Source organism: Podarcis bocagei (assembly GCF_964188305.1).
Source record: "Podarcis bocagei genome assembly, chromosome: 8".
In the NCBI taxonomy this organism is placed as follows: Eukaryota; Metazoa; Chordata; class Lepidosauria; order Squamata; family Lacertidae; genus Podarcis; species Podarcis bocagei.
Genome location: NC_138133.1, coordinates 68,995,616 through 69,018,857, shown reverse-complemented (window position 1 = coordinate 69,018,857; position 23,242 = coordinate 68,995,616). Strand labels below are relative to the sequence as shown.

The 23,242-nt window shown below is 42.5% G+C and overlaps 1 protein-coding gene across 6 annotated transcripts in view; it reads right to left on the bottom strand.

The window, feature by feature from the left end:
• The window catches only part of VPS13B (vacuolar protein sorting 13 homolog B), a 368,719-nt gene that overhangs the window by 8,975 nt on the left and 336,502 nt on the right, over window positions 1-23,242 (bottom strand). For all 6 annotated transcript variants that reach the window (XR_014010614.1, XM_081204225.1, XM_081204222.1 and 3 more), the window contains exons 55-59: window positions 18,634-18,749; window positions 16,705-17,528; window positions 11,495-11,671; window positions 10,563-10,733; window positions 4,298-4,474 (exon numbers count right to left, since the gene is read on the bottom strand). Coding sequence is in view for 5 of the 6 variants with exons in the window: in XM_081204225.1 (XP_081060351.1) it covers window positions 4,298-4,474; window positions 10,563-10,733; window positions 11,495-11,671; window positions 16,705-17,528; window positions 18,634-18,749 (1,465 nt within the window). In the remaining variant the exon portion in view is untranslated. The remainder of the gene's footprint in view (window positions 1-4,297; window positions 4,475-10,562; window positions 10,734-11,494; window positions 11,672-16,704; window positions 17,529-18,633; window positions 18,750-23,242) is intronic.

Sequence of the window (23,242 nt, the reverse complement as noted above, 5' to 3'; positions counted from 1 at the left end):
ATCACCGGGGGCCTTGCCTGCTTTAAATCGATCTATGAGGGTTTCAACTTCAGGGCATGTAACTGGGTCCCAATCGGGCAGTGCTTCCGGCTCCACCGTATCTCCGCAGGCATCATGGGCTGCATACAGATCGGCGAAGTATCTTTCCCAAGTGACCGCTGAGATGTGGGGTTCTATTCTTGCAAGCGGCCTACCCAGGTATCTGGAAATTAACTGCCAAAAAGAGGCTGGATTTCTATTCTCTGCAGCTATCAAAAGGTTGTTCCAATTGTTTCTTTCTGCCTCAAGCTTCTTTTCCTTTAGTAGGGCTTTATAACTTCTCCTGAGGGTGATAAGACGGTTACTTGGCATGGGGTCATTTGATGCTCTGTATGCCACCCATTCATTATACAGATGATTCTTGAAGTTTTTGCATTCCTCATCGAACCATTTTTTGTGGAAAAACTGTTTACCATGCTTTGTGGGGGACCGGACTAGTGTTGGTTTTAGAAGTTCTACTATATCGTCATATATTGGTAGAGGCTCATCCGCCTGCATAAGGGAAGCCCTTTTTATTTGGAGCTGATCAGACCAGAGAAGTTCGTTCAACTGCTGGGCCGAATTAGAGGTCCATTTAAGGGCTGTAGGTCTTATCTCCAGATGATCATTTGATAGGTGCACAAAGGAGTGCCTATCAAGTTCGTCAGCCAGAGTCAAGGAAATTTCTAGAGGGAAGTGATCGCTCTCCAATCTTGTAGCCACCTTAAAGCTGGATATTTTGGGGGTAAGGTCAGGAGATATCCATACAAAATCAATAGTGGATGCACGTGAACCTGACCAATAGGTGAATTCGGCAGGGTAGTCCGAGCTGACTGCCCCATTTAGCAGAAGGAAATTGAGGGCCAGCAAGGTTTGCCTGCATTTGAAACCTGCGTAGGTGGCTATGTTATCTTTGAATTTCCTTGGTAAAAGTTCTGTAGTCACAAGAGGTGAAGAAGGGTACTTGCTAAATTTAGAGAATAAGATTTGGTCAGTATGTGACAGGCGTCCATTAAAATCTCCCGCCAACAGAAAAGTGGCTTCGGGGTATTTATCAAAAAGTGTTTCCAATGTCGCTTGGATTTCCTGCCATCTCAGATCAACCAAATTTCTCTTATAGATTGGACATAAGTAGATATTGATCACTACTATCGTTTCCTCTGCTGTTTGCAACTTTATAATCAGCATGAGTGACGACTGGATGTCAATTTTTTCGGCCTGAAGATTTATGGCTAAGGAAACAAAGGTAGCCAAGCCTCCTTGCGGTCTACCATGTGATAACGAGTTCTGCGTGGCATTCAGGTAAAAGCCCTTGTATCCTGTTAGATAGAAGTCCTCACAGGCCCATGACTCTTGGAATAGAAGGATGTGGCTGCCATTTATATAGGCAACAAATGATGGATCTGTCAGTTTGGATTTAATACCAGCCACATTCCATGATAGTAGTGTAAGAGGCCGCTTTGTGTTTCCCTCAAGTCATGATTTCTCTTGCGTGGTTAATCCCGGAGAATCCAAATGGGGGTGCACGCTGCGTGGAGGGGCAGTAGGGTGAAAAAAGGCAGTGATTTTTGATTGTTTGCATTTCAGGTTCAAGTTGTCACATGTCACAGGAGCAGCCAGAGGCTGGGGCGAATTTATAGATCGCTGTAAGAGAAAGTCTTGGTACGAGGGGGTGTTACTAGCCGACAAGTCCATAGACTCGTCGTTTGCCGTATGCTCTATAGTTACAGGAGTCGTGCCTTGAGGATCGAGGCTTGTTGATGGAAAAGCACTATGTAAGACAGAAGAAAGACATCCTTTTCGGTTAGCTTCCAGTAGCATGTTTAGCCTTGCCACTGCCTCAGTGTTTGTCCAAAGGGCTGCTGGATCTCCCAGAGTCTCTTGCATCGTCATGGTATCAGCACAAGGAATGCAGCCATTTTGAGGACTGGAGATCGTTATCGCTGCAGGGGGGTCCACATGGGCTTGTGTCTGGCAATCTTTAGGGGCATCTATAATAGCCGAAGCTGGACCTGTCAAAGCTCTACCCCTTAAGGCAGTCCCTTCTTGCCGGTGGGATGGTCGGTTAGTAAATCGTGGGGAGGGGTTCATAGGAAGGGTCCGTTGCTGGGAATTCCGATCATAATCCTCAATCCTCCTTGTAGGCCTGCTAACCAAATTTGCTGAGTTTGGGGTTTTCCCAATAGTGCCCCTACAGTTGTTAAAGAAGCATCTTTGTGGGAAGATTCCAAACCAGTTGAGACGATTTTGAAGTTTGCTCAAAAGTGCAGGAAGCCTGGGAGAGTCGAACTTGAGCAACAAGCGCTTAAATTTTGGAGTCTCTGGCAGCCATTCTAATGATAGGAGACCACCCTGGGCCAAGTAGGACCTGGTCAACCTTCGCAATGAGATCACAGCTGCTTTACAATTTTTCCAGGCATAGTAGGGGAAGCAGGAGTGAACGATGTTCAAGCATATATTGTTAGGGGTGAGTTGGAGGTTTACTAGCTGCTGCCCCCTACTTAGACTCTGTGCCTCATGATTATCAGGTCCCTGATGATTTAATGGCGGATTCAAAATCGAGACAGGGGTTTTGATGAAGGCATTTAGTTTTTCCTCTAACATATTGACGGAAGCTGATAGCACCTTTATTTTGTCAGCCAAGTGCAGGCAAAATTTCTGCAAAGTCCTCAGCTCCACTGATTGTACTATATCACATAAAGATTTACGATGAGGGTCGGGGTAGGGAGAGAGGCCATCTGGGCTGGAGGTTATATCCAACAGCGATTTGTCTCCTGGCAAGGGAGTATTTGCAGTCGTTGCCGGGTCACATGGGCAGTCTACCTGCTTGGAGGTGTTTAAAAGGTTGTTTGGAGTCATTGCAGGATCATGTAGGCAATCTAACTGCTTGGAAGTAACAGGTGAAGGAGGCACAAGGTTGCAGAAAAACTCCTCCAATGATGAGATAGAAGGCTCTAGGATCTTAGGTGGTGAATCCAGCCCAGTAGGCTTCGAAACCTTAGACATAGGTTCTGAGGCGTTAAAGGAACAGTCTTCCACAGAGGAGGTACGGCCACGTTTTAGGCTCGTCATCCTAAACCCCTTGAGCGGCTCGGTTATCTAAGAGTCCTTCAAAGGCCAAACAAAAGCTGGTGGAAGGCCAGGGAAGCGCGGCCGGTGACTGCCCAAGTTACAGCTTATCAGGTTGTTAGAGAAGCTCATTAAGGAGATTTATGGCGCTGACTTTGCAAGCTTCCACCGGGTGAGTTCCTGGCGTTTTCATCAAAACATTATCGTGCCAACTTCCAGAGAAAAATAGGAGCGGAGTAACTTACAGCATGAACTGGAAAGGGGAGCTCCGACAAGCGTGTCTTACTTCGTCGCCATCTTGGCCCCTCTTCTATAATACCATACTATTCTGCCTTGGTGAAACCACACCTGGAATACTGTGTCCAGTTCTGGGCACCACAATTTAAGAAAGATACTGACAAGCTGGAATGTGCAAAGGAGGGCAACCAATATTATAAAGGGCCTGGAAACAATCCCATGAGGAATAGTTGAGGGATTTGGGTATGTTTAGTCTGGTAAAGAGACTGAGAGGAGATATGATAGCTATCTTCGAATATCTCAAGGGCTGTTACACATGGAGGATGGAGCAAGCTTGTCTTCTCCTGCTCTGGAATGTAGGACCCAAACCATTAGCTTCAAGTGACAAGAAAGCAGATTCTGACTAAACATCAGGAAGAACTTTCTGAAAGTAAGAGCTGTTTGACAGTGGAACGGACTCCCAAAAGAGGTAGTGGACTCTCCTTCCTTTGAGGTTTTTAACCAGAGGTTGGATGGCCATCTGTCCCGCTTTGTAGGGGATAGGACGTGATGACTCTGTGCCTTCTCCAACTCTAGGATTCTATGAGAACACATACTATTTTAAATCTGCAGGAACACAACATGCTATAATTAAAACAAAATTCGAAAACTGACGATGACCTTGTGACTTAGGGTGTTGTCAACTTCCTTGGCTAGAATGGTTCATAGGACCTGTTTCCAAATAGCGCCCTGGACATTAAACTTTACACATATATTTATCCTCCACTGATCAAAAAGGCAATTATGCGGCTATCCAACCAGATATCACTGGGGGTATAAGGATGATGACTGGGGGCATGGGGACTTGGGGGTTTGTTGTAATCTCTTATCTTTTGTGTGTGTGTATATTATACCAATAAAAGCCTATCATGGAAGAAAAAAACTGGCAATTAACAAAGAACACAAAGAGTTTCACAGATTGATTGAAACCTACCATAGCCGGTCTGTGACACTAGCTCAGCTGCTCCCCCAATGGGTTTAGCAAGAACGCCCATGATTCCCTTCCCCACACCAGAGATAACACCTTTGGCCTTGAGTCCAGCTGAACCCTGGGCCTCTGACGTTTTTTGGAAGTTCTGCATTGGCTGGTCTACAATACCAGCAATCGCACCTGTAACGAGAGTATGACAGAAGGATAAACTCCTAGAACAAGAACAAATATTAACAGAGAATATTGGACAGAGAATCTGAGTTATCACCTGCCTAATATAGCAATAAGGAATACCAATTAACCTGAGGAATACACTGAATTCAGTTCTCCGCTTGTCCCTTCTTGTGTTTCTCTTTTTCATATAAACATTTACATTGGCCTGGTTCATACTTCATGCAAAGCCAAACCCTGGCGGAGCATAAATGTGTGGGCTTCCAGAGAGGAGCTTACACAATTTGCTCCTTCCCAGCCCTTTCCCCCTGCTACGCTGAGCAGAGCGGAGCCAAGGTTTGGCTGAGCATGTTGTCCAGATCTGGGCTCCTGGTTAAGTTTTTTCCAACTAACCATGAGCTATAACTAAGAATAAACTCCTGGAAGCTAGTATGTTCTCACTAAGCTGAAGTTTGTGCAAACCAGGCCGCTTGGTGGCTTCATAATGCATTTATTCTAGGTGTTTTCTTTCCAAGTGCATTTGTTGACTGGAAAGGATTTAGGATACTGTTTATCTATATGTGTTTTAGATTGGAATAAATGTCTGCTAACATTCAGAGTTTTTTAGCTGCTATGGAAATGAGATTTTCACGTAAGCCTAAGATGGACTTCATAAGAAAAAAAGACCTGCATTCCATATATCATTTTAATATCCCCTTCTATTGCCAGAAATGCTCATAAACTAATGCAACCTCTGATATATTACCAAGCTTAGTAGAATTAGGCTTTGGGACTTTTTGTTACTATCTTTGTGAACACAACCATATTTTACTTTAATGTACATGGGTCAAACTTTTACAAGTGCCTTAATGACCCCTCCGGCTTTTAGTATCAACAGAGGACTGCAGTTTAAATCTTCTTAAATGTAAACAGGTATGTAAGGTGGGATCTCTCTTTGATCTCGAGTTTACTCAAGCCACTTACCACAGAGATGTCTCTAGTTGTTGTAATTTTAATGGATAAGCTATTTGGAACTCACTAAAAGGACAATGATTGAACAAAGTGACAAGGTGTTACGTGACAACAATTTGAAGCTTAGCTGCCTGAGCAATAGGCCACGGTTGTTCAGCACAGAGGAAATCACTGGGTAAAGTCTTTAGACCTCTTTGTACAAACAGAGAGATCAAACAGCTGCCCTGGAAGGGACATCTATTTGGTTCCATGTGGACAACAAAAATGGGCACCTTGGTCAATTGCAGTTCACTATGTGCACATGAAATCAAATGTTACTGTTCAGCGATTTTGGCTGCCCCCCAAAACACAGAATGGTGAAGGTGGGTGAAGTTCCCTAATGTGTAAGGGATAACAGAAGGCGCCATCAGTGTTTCACGACATGCAGCCATCATGCAACATGTAGTTTGCCCCTCATTGCTTTCTATTTTTTTGAGGAAAGAATCTTGCTTTTCAGTTAATCCAGTCTCATTAAAATGTTGTTGTTCCTGATGGCCACTAGCTTGGATAGCTTTAAAAGAGGATTAGACAAATTCATGGAGGAGAGGGTTCTTGATGGCTACTAGTCAATATGGTTATGTTCTGCAATGCTTCTGAATATTTCTCATTGTGGGTGCTTTGCATTCAAATTATAGCTGCACTGGGACTTTTTGAGACTCCTTAGGAAAACCTGTTTATGACATTTATGACATCAGATAAGCCAGTGGAAGCTAGAAGAGCCATGACATATCACAACCTACCAGCCTATCGAGAGACAAAGCAGAGATTGCAAGAATGACACTAATGGCCTGGTGTGCTGATGGGCCAATTGTTTACAGAACTATACAAGCATGCTGGATTGCACAGCAAACTATGAAATTTGATGCCCCGTGAACAACTGTGCCTGCTAATCTCTCACTTGTAAGATACAATCTGGGCACTTGCTTGTTCACATTACAATGCACGTGCATATATTTATTTGGGTGGTTAATTTCTTCTGTGACTAAGAACAGTGGGCATTATTTCAGCAATAAAGAATTTGTAAACAGAATCAGAGAGACGGGTTAAGTTCCTCGTTCTGTGTAAGTAAAACAGTGCAGGCAACTGCAGTCTAAGCCAATTTATAAACTAAAGTTTGTCGTCCATATCTTGAGTAAAGGCAGCAACAAAGAAAAAGAAGCAGTCTGGTATGCTTAAATATAACAGCAATAACTTCAGATTTCCAGCACAATATCTAACCTGCTTGAAAAACAGGGGTTCTACTGTTCCAATTCAACTCAACTGGCCAAAATTACTGGCTGAGGTTGCCTTTAGAACTCGTATAACCCCTGTTTGAAAACAGCTGCACTGGCTGCTAGTCCCTTACTGGGCCAAAATTTAAGGAGCTGGCACTAGTGTTTAAAGTCCTAAACAATTTAGGTCCCAAATATCTGGGAGACCACCTGCTACCCTAAAGACCCTCTTGGGTATTAAGATCAGCAGAGGGGCTCTTTTGTTAGTTCCACTGCCCTAACAAGTTTTGGGTGGTCGTGGCCCAGGAGAGGGCATTCTTTGTGGCAGCTCCTAAATTGTGCAACTCTCTTGTCAAAGCCTGGCACCTTCACCATAAAGCTTTTGGCAAATGCTGAAGATGTACCAGTTTATCCTGGCCTTTGACACCTGAGATGTGTTTTCAGGGCTCACCCTGTGACTGTGTTTTAATTGGGGGGAAAAATTTAAAAAATTGTCCAGTAGCACCTTATAGACCAACTTAGTTTGTTCCAGTATAAGCGTTCATGTGCAGTTTTTAAGAAGCACTGAAGAGGTGTGCATGCACAAGAAAGCTTATACCAGAACAAACTGAGTTGGTCTAAAAGGTGCTACTGGACATTTTTTTTATTTTTTTTTATTTCAACTGCGTCAGACCAACATGGCTACCTACCTGTGTTTTAATTGTTTTTAATATAGAATCTTAAATTTTAGTAACCCACTCTGAGACCTGCTGGTGTAGGGTTAATAATAACAATAACAATAGCAGCAGCAGCAGCAGCAGCAGCAGCAACTGTCACTTCCACAACCAGACAAAGTCAAGAGTGGAAATCTTTAGAGAAAGATAAATTAAGTAGATCTCATATATGCTTAAGCTAAGAGCAATTTGCTGATGCCATGACTTCTACCAGACTGTGGACTTTACTAACTTCCAAAAAATTAGAAGAACTGAGGAACATTTTTGCAGAGTTATATGGTGGTGTAGATTCCAGTAGCCCCACTAAGTGGTGGACACTGGATGTGTATTAAGAACACGCAAGTTTCTGCTTCCTATCATAGCTAAAACAGAAAACAATGCTTCTTTAAAACTGACACCCTTTAGATCAACATTTTTTCGCTGTTGTGAGCTGAGTATACAACAGGCAACTTAGCAGGACAATGTGACAGATCTTAAATTGCTCCGGTTCATTTTAGTGGAGATCTTTGTTGAAGATTTTGCTCTTCAGTATTTTAGATCCCAACTACTTCTTTTATATCTGCATTCCCCACTCTCAGGAAACCTGCTTTCTGCTGCATGGACATTTTTATTAATAGACTATGATATTTTGCACCTGAAGGAAATGGCACTCACCCGCTGTTAGGAGGGAATTTGCAAAAAGTCTTGTTGCATCATCCTGCATTTTTCAAAGCCCCTGTTATGTCATACTATGAAATAATTTCCAGCAGCCCTAACCTAATTTCCAACATTTCACCAATTCTTTGGCAATACATTAAAAGAAATATGAATCTAGCACTGAAGCTGGCAGCTCTGTGTTGAATCTCTCTCTCTATAATAGCTACTTAAACTTACTTTGTGTCCAGATGCTGCCCATTTGCCTTGAAACATGAGACTGTGGTCTAATCTTCTCCAACATGGTGCCCTCTGGATATTCTGGACTACAATTCCCAGCAGAGCCAATGGCCAGGGAACATGGGACTGTGCTATAATAACACCAGAAGGTACCAGGCTGGGGCAGGCTATTGATTTCTTCAACTGTTTTTATGCAAACTGCTTTGAGGGCTTTCCCTAAAAGGTAACTTAGAAGTAAATAAATATTGTTGGTGTGGACAGTGAAATACACAGTGAAATGCAACAATGTCAGAAAGGAGCTAAGTGGTAGTACAGGTTACTGGAAAGAAGCAAAGAGAGCTTGAGATGGTGCTGTGTTCTTTATGACAGCCTGATGATTTCTTATGTAAAGTTCTGCTCATAGGTTGAATTGTATAGCAACTGAAAATTTTAAAGGTGAATATTTTTTGAAGCTAGCCTCTAAATTTCTAAGCCTCTGATTTCTAAGCATTTTGATCTTTTAGGGTGATACATACTCTCCCAAGTATGCACAAAACCATTTTACTGAGCAAAATAAATTGTGTTCTTTTGCTAGTTTAATAAATGCATGCTCTGCAACGCACATGTTTCTAAATAGTTCAGTTTTAAATCCTACTTTCATTTCACAAATTACTATGAAGTGATCAATTTTTAAACTTGTAGGTAATAGTTTAAAACACCCATGGTGATCTTCTCCCCTAGCTAAGTCTTTTGGCTGGAGTTTTAATATTATTATACAACGTTGATGCGATGTGACTGTTTCTGCTGCAGAAATATTTTTTGTCAACATTTACTTGACATTTGAACTATACTCAAGTGTTTTTCAAACAAAAACAAGCATCTAAGTTATCTATGATGCAAAGGAAATAACCAGTCTGAAAGGTTTTCCTGTAGCTCATTAAAAGGAAACACTGGAATAAGCATGTCTTTGTATCTATATTGTTTATGTGATGACATTCATTCCGCCCTGTATCTTTTGCCACATCTAAATTAAAGGATAACTGTACTAAATATCCACAATTACTATTAACAATAAAAACGTATTCCCTTGCAGCCACTATTTAAAATGCAGCTGGCTTTTGCTTGTTTTTTAAATGTGCATTAAACTCCCTTCTCATCTAACAGGGTCATCAGAAAATGTTTTGTAACCTGTCTAGCTGCAATGGAACAGAACACTGAATCTAATATTTAATGCTGGATTAAAGAGCAGGATAACCTGTTCAGTCGGGAACTCGAGACTCTCATCAGGATATATATGGCCAGGGAGTTATCCCCATGCTGTATACACAGCCTAACCACAGGCGGGGAGCTAGAACATACCGATCTGAATTTGCAACACTGATAAGCAAAGGCAGGCCATGTTGCAAAACCTCACTTCCACAGAAGGGTCCAGGTCAGACTTGATCTGAACAACTGTTTCTCATGAAATTGTCTCCTTCTTCTGAATTTACTCTACCCTGCGATGCTCAGCCTCCAACTATCTGTTCCACAGGTAAAGACAATTTTCATATGCAACTGATTACAGGCTGCTGCTTTATGTGAAACACTAACTCAACCCTGGCATAACAAGAGGAACGGAACAAGGAACCCCGGTCTCCTCCTGTAAGTAGAGCTGTGCACAAATAAACAAAGCAGCTCATATCCCTGAGCTTCCTTTCTGTTTGAGGATATAGGCCAGTGAGAGCTTTCTGCTGAAGACAATCTACCTACCTACCCCCTGATTAGGAAGAGGAAGGCTCCATCTTCTTCAGAATTGTACCTTTCACTGGGACACCACAACCACCACCAGCAGCTACCCACATTTGAGAACTCAGCTTGCTGCTACCCCATAATAGATGGACCTTCTGCCTTTGCCTAGTCAGCATTGACTGGATTTCTTCCCTAGACCCCACGCCCTTCACTTGGCAGTTGGCTGGATCTGACATAAGCCTTCATTTCAACAGTCTTTGGTCTGCATGAATGTGGAGAACAAAACCTAAGAACATACCAGTCAGTTTCTGCTAAGGGGGAAAAAGCAGCAAAGCTAACTGCAGCTGAGGAAGTGTGCTTTGCTCAGTATAGTCTGCTCTCTTCCCACCCTTGCCTCCAACAGCTACGCACCTATTGCCCCATGACACCAAATATACTGTGAAAGCCTGTCTCACTCTTGTCTTTCAACCCACAAGAATCTGGTGGTGGGGGAGGTGGGGGGACACTATCCCCAAATGAACGTCCTAAAAATAAGAAAATCTTTTTTGGAGCCCATCCTTCCAAAGACTGGGTAGAGCGATCATGAAATCGTACAACCATTACCTAGAAGGCTGATGCCTAACCGAGAGAGGCCTTGTCTCAGTCCTTCTCCCAGATTCTCAGGGAGTTGCCTTCTCCATTCTTCTTGCCGGTTGTAATGCTCCTCGTCCAGGGACAGCCGATCCATATTCCGAGCAAGGCTCGTTGCCAGGTTCGTAATTGATGTCAGTGTACCTAAGTGCAAACAGATTAGGAAGTCAAATCAACAAATTGCTGAAACAATGGCATTTTGTCCATTCAATCAAGGCACAAAATCTATACAGTAGTTCTGTTATGTTAAGGATCAATAATTTGGTGTACAGTGCAGGTTTTACCACAGCCCTTCAGTCTTCCTTCTTGTGAGGCCTGGCATAACTGTAACCCACCAAGCCTTCTAGCAATAATTGCTCAGCTAATCTAATGCCACAGATACAGAAAAATGAGTCCACATAGGGACCTTTTATATTGCTCTGCAATGCTGGAAGAGCAACAGTTCTTGCTTTGAATCCTCTGCATTTTGCAGCTGGGTTTTGAAGCCACAAGATGGCACTATGTCTGTGTCCAAGCCCAGGAAAATCCAGATGTACGCTTTCTCCAAAAACATGTTCAGAAATACTTCGCGATGGTGCCTACTTTCCTTCTTTAAAAGGCTACATATGATGAGGCAATGTGGTGTAGGATTTCCAAGGTGCAGCAAAAGTACTGAACTTCTTTAACATCTCCGTTCAGTTGCTGCATGACAAAGTGGCCATGCGGGAAAGCTTAAACCGTGAGTGTTTCTAGGATAATGTTAAAGGGAACGGCTTGCTTTAAAAACACAGAGGGTTGGTGAGGTTTCTTACCCTCCCAGCATTTTGCTGAAACCCAACAAGCTAGAACTAAGATGAGGACGGCAAATCTGAGAGCTTCAGCACTGTCTTTGAAAAACCTTAGAAAAAATGCAGCAGGGTATCTACCTTTGGAAATGTGTTTTACAAATGATGTTGTTCCTCTGGATACTCCGCTTACAAAGGCTCCAGGACCACGGGTCAGCCCTTCGTATGGGAGCCTGAAGAAATCGGCGATTCCATTGCCTATGCTTCTTACCAAGCTGGCTGGGCTGCCAAGAATCTCCAGAGATCCAACAACCCATCCTACATAAGGAAAAAGGAGAGACAGAAGGGGGGGGGGAGAGGAGTTGATGCTCACTAAAATGACAGAAAAAGCAGTTTAACCAAAAAGGAAGGGAGGGGAACCCCCTCTACTCTCCCTCCCTCCACCCCACTTTTACACAAAAATTTATCACATCACGAACTTCCTTTGAGAAAAACACGGGAAATAGCTCATCCACTACGGATTCAGCAATGGCAATCTTTCATGCTTTCTAAATCAAAGAAATCCCTTTGGCAAAAACACAAATAGCTTTAAAATGACTTCCTTCCATGAGCCTCCCGTATTTCTGCTAAAACTGCGTGTGGAGAGATGGATGCTGCATTCAAATAGCTCGAAGTAATAGGAGCAGAGGCTTATTTTGCTTAGAAGGCTTTACATCTTGTAAAGCAACTTTGTTATTTCACGTCCTCACAGTGAAAGAATCATGACAGCTAGTTTACAGTGATGCAGTGTACAGCCTTGGGGGAGTGTGAAGGTCAAACTGCTTGATGGGGTGTTGGGAAAGGGGATGCAGATTTTTGACAAGTGCGCAAGGAATTATTTTAATCCAGCCCAACAGCTCTGTGCTGATCACTTTCTTGCAGAGTCTAGTTATAGCCAGATAAATGGCTTTTTGCTCAGTGCAGTTGTGTAAACAGCAATGACATTTGCATGCTGATTATGTTACTCAGAAGGAGGATCCCTTATGAGTTCTCCACAAGGGGATGAGTATGGAGGATTCCTAGGATTTAGTTTCCTCCATAAAATTACAGTTGCTGGCAGGTAGCCTGATGTCCAAGCGCATTGTCCTTTGTTTGCTACAAGCTGTGCTGCTATGCTGACTTGGAAGCCAGAAAAGAACTGTCAAAAGGGATTGTAAGGTCACACAACTGTTGGATGTTTGCAGCACCCAACAGAATGGCCCCATGAGGCTACCTGGAGAGAGCCTGTGACATCAGAAGACTACAGGAGTGGTCTCTGCCTGCAGGTTTGGTTGTGCATTGGCTGTACAAGTAAAGCAAAGACATTTAATCATGCAGCTAATGATCAACTGAGCTGCCAGTTATAGTAGGTACCGGCAGAACAGACAGACAATTCCCCTTCCCATATCTGTACTTTTTGGTCAATAGTATGCCTCAGTAAGAAAGACTTTGCAAGAAAGCAAAGTGGCTGTCCAACGAGGCCTTATAAATAGCGGGAGAGAGAAGGCAAGCAAAATGCGAGGGAGATAGTGAAAGATACAGGAAATTGAATGCAGATTTCCAAAAAAAATTGCAAGGAGAGACAAGAAGGCCTTCTTAAACGAGCAATGCAAAGAAATAGAGGAAAACAATAGAACGGGAAAAACCAGAGATCTGTACAAGAAAATTGGAGATATGAAAGGAACATTTCGTACAAAGATTACCATAATAAAAAACAAAAGTGGAAAGGACCTAACAGAAGCAGAAGACATCAAGAGGAGGTGGCAAGAATACACAGAGGAACTATACCAGAAAGAAATGGATGGCTCGTACACCCCAAGTAGTATGGTTGCTGACCTTGAGCCAGACATCCTGGAGAGTGAAGTCAAATGGGTCTTAGAAAGCACTGCAAATAACAAGGCCAGTGGAAGTGATGGTATTCCAGCTGAACTATTTAAAATTTTAAACGATGATGCTGTTAAGGTGCTACACTCAATATGCCAGCAAGTTTGGAAAACTCAGCAGTGGCCAGAGGATTGGAGAAGATCAGTCTACATCCCAATCCCAAAGAAGGGAAGTGCCAAAGAATGTTCCAACTACCGCACAATTGCACTCATTTCACACGCTAGCAAGGTTATGCTTAAAATTCTACAAGGCAGGCTCAAGCAGTATGTGGACCGAGAACTCCCAGAAGTGCAAGCTGGATTTCGAAGGGGCCGAGGAACCAGAGACCAAATTGCAAACATGCGCTGGATTATGGAGAAAGCTAGAGAGTTCCAGAAAGACATCTACTTCTGCTTCATTGACTATGCAAAAGCTTTTGACTGTGTCGAGCACAGCAAACTATGGCAAGTTCTTAAAGAAATGGGAGTGCCTGTTCACCTCATCTGTCTCCTGAGAAATCTCTATGTGGGACAAGAAGCTACAGTTAGAACTGGATATGGAACAACTGATTGGTTCAAAATTGGGAAAGGAGTACGACAAGACTGTATATTGTCCCCCTGCTTATTTAACATATGCAGAATTCATCATGCGAAAGGCTGGGCTGGATGAATCCCAAGCTGGAATTAAGATTGCCGGAAGAAATATCAACAACCTCAGATATGCAGATGACACAACCTTGATGGCAGAAAGTGAGGAGGAATTAAAGAACCTTTTAATGATTCATAAGCAGGTGGGCAAAATTGACTTCTATTGATGATTTTCTTCACAAGGAATTGTTCTCTGAATTAAATTTTGCAAGAACAACAAGAGAGTCTCGTGGCACCCTAAAAACTAATAAATATATTGTTAAGCATGCACTTACATGAATCAGACCCCTCAATAACAGAAACTTTGATTCTGCATATACTGAAACTTAAAAGTCTCCTTTTGACTTCTCCTTTTTCAGAGTCTCATATACTAAGAGCTATCTATGCCTTTTCACTGACTCTACAGTGAGTCTGAATAGCTAATTCGCAAACAGGCTACCAAACACCCCCCTCCCACAAAAACCTGCTCCTCTCCTTCGTCCTGGCACCCTAAGGCCTAAACTGGCTCCTGTTTGAGGGCAAAATCAGTTCCTCTGAGCTGTGCAGTTTGTTCAGAGCCCTAGAATGGAGGAGTCCAAGAGATAGTCCTCTTTAGAAAAACGGTCAATGGTTTCAGTGGTTTGAGTAGAATAGCTCAAGTTTGTATACTCCAGAGCTTAGGGCAAGGAAACAAGCTGGGAGACAGCTTGAACACAAGTGGAGGAAAGATTCAAATGAATGCAACCAAACGCTAGTAAGGGCTCAAGGTATAGGGCGGTATATCAATTCAAATCACCATCACCATCACCATCACCAACCTGTCTATTACATACTAGGATTTACATTAAAAAATATGTGTGGGTACATTCCACAGGGACTTGCTGACTGGCTGCTGCTTCCGCCAACATGTGCATATATAGCAAGACTTATGCCTTTGGGGTTTATCTGATCCTGCTGCAAATATGTGAAACTACAAAAACCACTTGAAGAGTTTTTTTTGCTCTTGGGACTCAGCCAAATGGCAGTGTCTCATCAGGCACCATCCCAAATCGCTGCATATGCACACCAGGATGCAAATGTTGCAGAAGATACTTGAGTGCAATACGCAAATCACATTTATAGCAAGCTTTGCGCCCTAACATCCCCTGTAACATTGTAAGGCAGCTGTGGTTTACCTGTGGCCCTCTGGTTGTTATGAGACTCCAGCTCGCATTAGCCCCAGCCAGTATGGCCTATGATCAGGGATGATGGGAATCACAGTCCAACAAATGGAGGGTCACAGGTGAATCATCCCTGCTGTAAGGGATTCTGAGGCTCACCTTTCAGATTGCATACCACTTCACTGTTATCCTAAGAAGTCTGATCTGTTAGATCTGTTAGACTGTTTGAATTGACGCTGTATCCAATTTGCACAACTAAGTGATGGGACTGTCATGAGGAAAGCCATCATTATTGACTATACAACTTAAATGAATGAATGAATTAATGAATGAGAAATGAACATATAAGAACACTGCTTTATACAAAGTCAGTCTATTCGTCCTATATGCTATTGTAGCCCAGTATTTTCAACTCTGACTGGTAGTAGCTTTCCATGGTCTGAGGCATAGGTCTTTCTTAGAGCTCTGGGAGATGCCAGGAACTCAAGCCAGAATAGCATATCACTTGTGTGCCAGTCCATATAGGCCAGGGTTTCCTAAACCTGGGTCTCCAGCTGTTTTTGGACTACAACTCCCATCATCCCTAGCTAGCAGGACTGGTGGTCAAGGATGATGGGAACTGTAGTCCAAAAAACAGGTGGAGACCCAAGTTTAGGAAACCCTGATGTAGATGAATGTGCTCCTGCATGGGCTTGCACTATAAGAGAATCAGGTATGATCAAAGAGCACAAAGTAGCCTATACGGCTATGGTGTTATAATGTGCGTGTGACTGTTGAATAAGTAGGACTTTCTTAATTGCACATAACACACAATAAAAGTGGTTCACAGACTGTTACGCTGTTGAATGGTACAGGGCCCAACAGCAATTGGCATGGAGAAAGATAATGATCATGTTTCAGCAAAAGCAATTGTGCATTGGCTGTGGGTGATCAAAGGCTAGTCTCCTTTTCCACTGCAACGTACATGTTCCTATATAGCAAAGGTACAGCAGAGATGGAGTCACTTTATGAATGCACATGTATGGAAGTGAGACAAGGTATCCATTAATCTAATAGACTGTTTGCTCACTATTGATCTTGTATGGGAAAGAATCAGTAAAACAAACACACTCTTCAGATCAAAGGACAATAAACATCTGTGTGCCAGTCTAGCATGAGGATTCTGTGAAGAAAGACAGATTGCTAATCATAAACGGCAGCCAAAAGGAGATTGAACAAGAAAACAGTGTTCAATGGCATAATTTGCCTCAAATGTATCGAGACAGATTGAATAATTTCATGAAAGAAATTCCTTTTGTTGAGTTCATGTTAGGAATTAGTTGCTATGAATTCTGAGTTGTGCAGGCTGGCTAGGACAAAAGAAAGAAAATCAGAATACTATTCCCATATTTCTCACAGGCTTTGCAAATAGCCTGCAAGAGAATGTTGATCTCTACTATTTCACATTCATAGCATTTTTAGATCTATCATTTTACTCAATGTGATGTCCAAGCCTTGGTCATCTTTGACTTTCCCAACAAAAACCAACAGGCAGCCTGATCATAGTTATGTGGATTTAAGCTTGCTGATCATCATCGCTGTGTACTCAAGTGTACCCTGAATTGTCTGTTTTCATGCACTTAGTCACATGCTGCAAACATTGGGCTATGTCAAAAAGGTACAATATGTTATGGAACAAACATACCTGCTCTGAATAATGCTCCTGCAGCATAATGCATGGCCAACGCATGAATGAGCTGCCTGGCAGTTGTAAAAATGGGTCCTCGTTCAAACACAGAGAAGGAGAGAGGAGTGTGATCTGAAGCAATATAGAGCTTCAGGGAAGCATGGACGCTGACCAAGAGGCTCACCGGCTGGATTGCTAACTTCCTTAATTTCACTGGATTGGCTAAAGCATTTGCATGCTGCCTTACTGGTTCAGGAAGTATCTGGCTAATAGCTGAGGCTTCTGCAGAATGGCAAATGCCTCTGCTGTCTGGCAGGTAGGTCTCAAATAAAGTTTTGATGTAATAAACAAATGTGTCTTCTACATATAACCTGGCTGGTTTCATTTCAAAGCTGAGGTCATTCACATGAAACAGCAAATTCTGCTCTTCTGACAGAGTGAGGCAGAGTTTGATGAAGGAATTTTCATTATATTCTTCCAGATCTTTGTTGGATACCATGAGGTTGTGCACTTTGGTCCACTGTGTGGTTTCGTTTTTCTCTCCCTGGCACAGCAAGACGGGAAAATGGAAATTGGATTTGTTGTAAAGCTGATTGTCCAGCTGCAGGTCTCCACAATAGATATGGAGAGTATAAAACTGCTGAAGGCCACTGGTGGCCTCTCCGTGAAATTCATGAGAGAGAGGCCTAAGGTAGCTGGCAACTGGAACCATATGAAGGTAGATGTGGTCCACCGTGAACCGCAAAAGTTCAGACGATGTTTTGGGGCTGGTGATGTCATCATATACAGTGAGGCTCAGCTGGCTGATGAACATTTTGAGAAGGAGGCTCTGCTCTTGAGTTCTGTGGGGGAGGGGGGAGAAACAACAGCAACTAGTTTCCTCCAATTTCAAATGAAATTAGCCAAGGGAAAAAATGATAATCGGGTACGTCAATGTGCAAATGTTATAAATAGGAACCAGATTTAGAGATCAAAATACCTACAGCCAAAGCATACAAAGAGGTATTATTGCTTGTCTATGCCAAGTTACATCCTCCCCACCCATTTAACATAAAGATATATTTGACCTCCACTATAACATTTTATGCACAGTAGTTCTTGGTCGTACTTGCAATGTAGCATGAAGCTAAAAGCAGACAACGTAAAATATCCTCACACGTTGTCACATGTTACTTTTTGGCTCTTTTGCAGCAGACAAAACAGAGCGCTTCTAATATGGACCATTAACTTCACATTATGGAAGCAATATATTCCCTTATTAAATCACTGTAACTATTTTAAACTGATGATGGGTTGCTTGCTTTATAGCGTTAACTACTCTTGGCAAAACTTAACTAATAAGTGGGCTACTAAGCACAGGGAATCACTAATTTCATGGGTATTAATACTTCATTATAGGGCATATAAGCAAAATCCCCAAAAACGCGCCCTGCCCCTTCTGTGATGCACCTCTGGAAGCCAAGAACTTCAGCTGTTATAAAAAGGTGATGTTATAATTCAAGCTGAGTGTGGCTTGCAACAAAGGTTTTGTAACTTTGGGGCGTAAGGAGCTGTAATAAAGATGATCGACTACCTAGTTTGCCTAGGACCATTCCTCTGCCCTGCATCATGGGTGAGAACTCCCACAGATCTCAATGGGAGTTCTATGCAAGTAAGGACTGCCAATCTGGCCAAATAAACTTTAAACTTGTGTGTCCTCTCTTAGCCTTGTTTATTGTACCAGGCATTTCGTGTTTATCCTAGGGTGACATGACCTCAGACGTTAAGATTGTCATGTTTTACTGTGATATACAAAAAGTTAACATGTGGTCTAAACATACGCAACACATACGCAGCAACACTAGACAAAACAAACAGTTGTGCTAGATTTAATAAGTCACTTCACACCTAAAGGACTGAACACGGGAAAATTCTCTTTTATGACCTTCTAAAGCAGTTTTAGCATACCTGTTCAAACTGATCTGTTGTCCTGGTCTTCCTTCAGGCGCTAAAGTGACAATTATTGTTCCACACTGATGAGCAATATCCACATAAACGTAGCCAAAGCCAGTTAAGAACACAATCTAGAAGCAGAGAAAACGCTTACTTAGAAATTTATGAAATACAGCTACACCTTGAGCCAATTAATGTTAATACTCTTTGGACTAAAAACACTTACTCCAACGTAGTTCTATAGACATCTGTACAAATATAGTGACACAACTTGTTTGGAAATTGCAGCTTTTAGTTTTAACTTTCTGTTTCAAGTGAAATAATAAAAGCAGATTTCCTACGGCATCAGACACAAAGATCCAACAATTCAAACATCTGGTTTCTTTAAAAGCCACCAGAACTGGACATGGCACAAGACGTTTTTTCTTTACCTCACTCTTGCCATTTGTTTTGCTTGCTTGTGCACACTGCCACATGTTGTATGCCACACAGTCCTGCAATCATTTCTGTGAGGCAGAAACTCAAAAAAGGCTTGTAGTATGTATATTATTGCACAAGCAAGGCAGCATATAAACATACATTACCACACTCCTCAAAACAGCAGAATTTCCTATTAGCAGTAGGGGAGAGAGGGGAGAAACGGGAGGCTAATGACAGAGTTCTACATAATTTGACTAAACTTTATGTGAAACTATGGCCTAAAATATCTTGTACTTTGACCACTGATATCCATTTGCAGGCTGCTATTTGAAGTATCATTCACTTCATCATGCCACCAAGACGTTCATAATCTCAGTACTACTATGGCCTAGTAGCGTGGAAAAGTGTTTAAAAGTCACCAGTGTAAAAATGCTTCCACTGCATGGAAAAGGGAACTGTTCTCTTCAACGTGATTCATTTTTGATGTTTCATATGTAACTTTTCATAACTATTTCACATTTCACATAAAACTGGTGCGAAGACGGGAATACCTCAGAAGTTAGCACAATATTGGATTAAGTTACACAGGCACTCCCGTCTGGCAACTCTTCCAGCTCTGGCATGCTTGTTATGGACATTTTAGCACTGTGTCTACTTCACAGCCAAACTGGTCAACCCTATACATGACTGAGTGCACAGCACTGGGGCCCATGGAAAAGGAACTTTCAGTGGCAGTTCAAAGTCTGTGAGAGGTTCTCCTAACTGAGGTGCAGCTAGCCATGTGGCCTACTACAGGAGAGCCATATCCATCATTCTGCCACCCACTTTTGTCTCTGACCCCTGCCCATCAGTAGCATGTAGCTCCTGAAAAGTTGCTTAAGGAGGAATGTGGCCCCTTGGGCTGAAAAAGATTCCCTACCCCTGATCTATGGCTTTACTGTGGAGCGGGTCCCCTGGCCTACCAAAATAAAGACTCGGATGGCCAGACATTCAAATTTAGGCTGTGGGTCTAAACGGGTAGTGAAGCAAGAAGGGAGGTAATCCTTTTAAAAAGGAGTCTAAATAAATGTTCCAGGAGAACATCTTATGTTAAAGAGCATTCTGAGGAATCATTTAAAAAAATTAAATAGGAGAAACAATTGTCCCTGAGGAAGGCAGTTTTTTGGGTGGGGTGGGGGCAGTGTATTTGAGCCAGTAACTTCTCTTTCAGGCTCTTGCTTAAGGTTCACCTCTCTTTTTCCTTATCTGGCAATTTTCAGTGTGGCCCTCCTTTTTGTCTCAACACCAAAGCAAACAGATCAGGATTGTATTAACAATTTTTTCCAGAACACCGACATTTCTTTCTATCGTTTGTTATGGTGAAGGCAACACCATCTCTTTATTTCAGGTGAAAATAAAAGCAGAGAAGACAGCACAGTTTGGGCAGTAGCATATTTGCTCATGAAGCCATAATCTGCCCTAGAGAATTTTATTGCTGTTGATGCCGCTTTGGAAAGGAAGAACTCAGGATGATTCCAAACACCTCAAGTATGGGGTTGTGGGATTAACACTTAGAAAAGCTTATTTCTCAGGAAATTACATAGAGGCAACATTAAATATAGAACGATTTTCATTTTTTCCCAATGCTATTTTTGAGAAATCAAAGGAGCCAATCAAAGGGGAGTTCAGAATCTGTATCAGCAGGAACATTATGTAACATGCAGTGGTTTGCAAGAAATACAGTTTTGGGGGTAGCTCTCTTGGTTTAAACAGCTCTGACAACTTGGAAATGTTGTTATAGCTGTAGCCTGATCTACTTTTTCCATAGTCAAGAGTGCAATGCTTGGGTTTTTGTTTTTTTATGGAAGAAGAAACCAAACGGCAGCATGCAGAGTGGATTTTATGGAGCTACACCAAGGCAGGTTGAACACACAAGCCACGAAGGTTCTATTTATGAAATAGAAAATATCTAAAGGAAAGCCAAGAGCTAAATGGTGCAATAGAAATAAAATGCAAGTCTCTGTTAAGAATGCAGAAAATCAATGCCAACTTTCATGTGCACTACCTATGGAAAAAATGTTTATAGTATGCCGTGGCAAGATTGAACAGCTAGCAGAATGTAACTGAACACAGAAGAGGAATGGCACTAACCCCTCTCAGAAATAAGCTAAGCCCAACAGATGAACAACCACAATGGTTATGAATGCATTTATCTGGGAAACATACATTTTTCCAGGCGCAAAATATTATGGTCCCAATCCAGCCCACCATGGACACAGCACCCACATGTGGAGGTATCTTCATATGGCAGAGTGCGGCTTTCCAGATGCTGCTGGACTAAAACTCCCATTATCCTTGCCCACTGACCAAGATGGATGGAGCTGATGGGCGTTGGAATCCAACATCTGGAGGGACTTCATGCCCGACATGTGGCATGACAAAGCCTGGCAACCAAACAAGTTCTCTTCTTCAAGAGGATTATGTAATAATATTCTCAGAAAACCAAATCATTATGGAGATACGGAAAATGTAAGGCCTGAGCACATCTCTCCTATTCCTGTCCAGTCTTCCCTCCTTCACTTGGATCAAAGAATGTGGGCAAAGAACAAGGGGGGGGGGGGACTAGATAGGGAAATGGGAGGCAAACATTTGCTTCTGGGCTGTGTGCATTTGCGTGTGTTTAGTGGGGTCAGATTAGGAGCCCTGGCCAAGCTTTCGCTTGAATGCCTTGATGGAAAAGCAGTGATGGTTTCCACTCCAGTAGCAGCACAATAGTCATGCAACACTCCTGGTACCATGTGAATGTAGAGTGGGACTCTTAGCATAGTTTAAAATGCAGTTGCAAAGCCATCCAGTCTGCTTCTGCTAAGTGAGAATAAGAGAAGGGTAGAAATGATCTGGTGTGAGAGAACCACGTTGAACGGAACAGGACGGGGCAGAAAAAAATCTGACTGTGCAGTGGGGGTGGGGGACACCAGTTGCCACCCACAGTAGCAAACACTAGTACAGATATGGTGCTCCTACTGAGGTGGTTTACTGGCGAGACCTGACAAACGGACTGATAAAGCCAAAGCTGCAGAAGAAATGGGGAGAACGCATAATCTCACTAATAAGTAATCATCTGAATCCCCGACTGACTAAGGCAGAAGCAAAAGTGGGCAGTCTAGTTGGCCTTGGAAACTGAAGAATCTACACATTCCACCAAAGGAATGTGCATTTCTTAAAGAAAAATTACAGCAGTCAGACCCACTTTCTATTTCCTAGGTTTATTGATAGTAGAAACATTGCTATATCTAAATGCTGTATCTTAATAATTAATTGGTCCAGAATTCATTTACTGTAACTGCATCATAACGCCATTGGCTGGAGCCATCTAACAATATCCCTCCCAGTGACCCATGTTCATTTGCTTTCGAGCCAGGTGAATAACCCTGGAATGCACTAACTTCACAGCAGAGAGGAAGGACCCATTCCAAAACCAACCATGTTATTAAAAGCTAGATAAATTAGTTTTTGTTTCCGTACTGCCCTTATCTTGGCTAACAAATGTTATTAGCGGCCACAGCACTGCTCTGATATATGAAATAACATCTTGCTAAATTATTTCTTTGAAGATTTCCTGATGGCAATTAATTCTACAGGTCAAATAAACACAGCGGAGGAAGTATTTCTATTTCGTTTCTTTACATTTAGAGACATTCTTTTCACCAAGTATCCTTTTAATCTCGCATTGTGGAAAGTGCTCCCCCACCCCTTGCAACTCTTGCCTGTTTCTGAACACTTCAATCAAATAACTTTGGAATCTGAGCCAGAGCTGCCTCTGATCGTGGACGGCAGATGTGAATTTCAGTAAATACATACATAGCTTTCTTACTAGACAAAGAAAGAGCACTTAGCTTAAATCAGAGGTTTTCAACCTTTTTGAGTCCATAGCTCCCTTAACCAACTATATTATTTCTGTGGCACCCCTGTGGAGCCCTGGAGCCCAGTTATGTCACCCCTTGCCTGCAGAGCTGGCAGCCTCTCACCCTTTTTTTGAACACCCTCCCTTGTGGACTGTTCCCTGAGTCTCCTCTCCCCTCTCCTATCCTTGGGAGTCCTCTGTGCAGCCACAGCTGCCAACCCTGGTCTCTGAGCTGCCCGCCCCCAAAGAGAGTTGCTTGCCAGAGGCACCATTCGCCTGGGAAGCTTGTAGCCAGGGCTGCTGCAATAAACATCTGTGCAA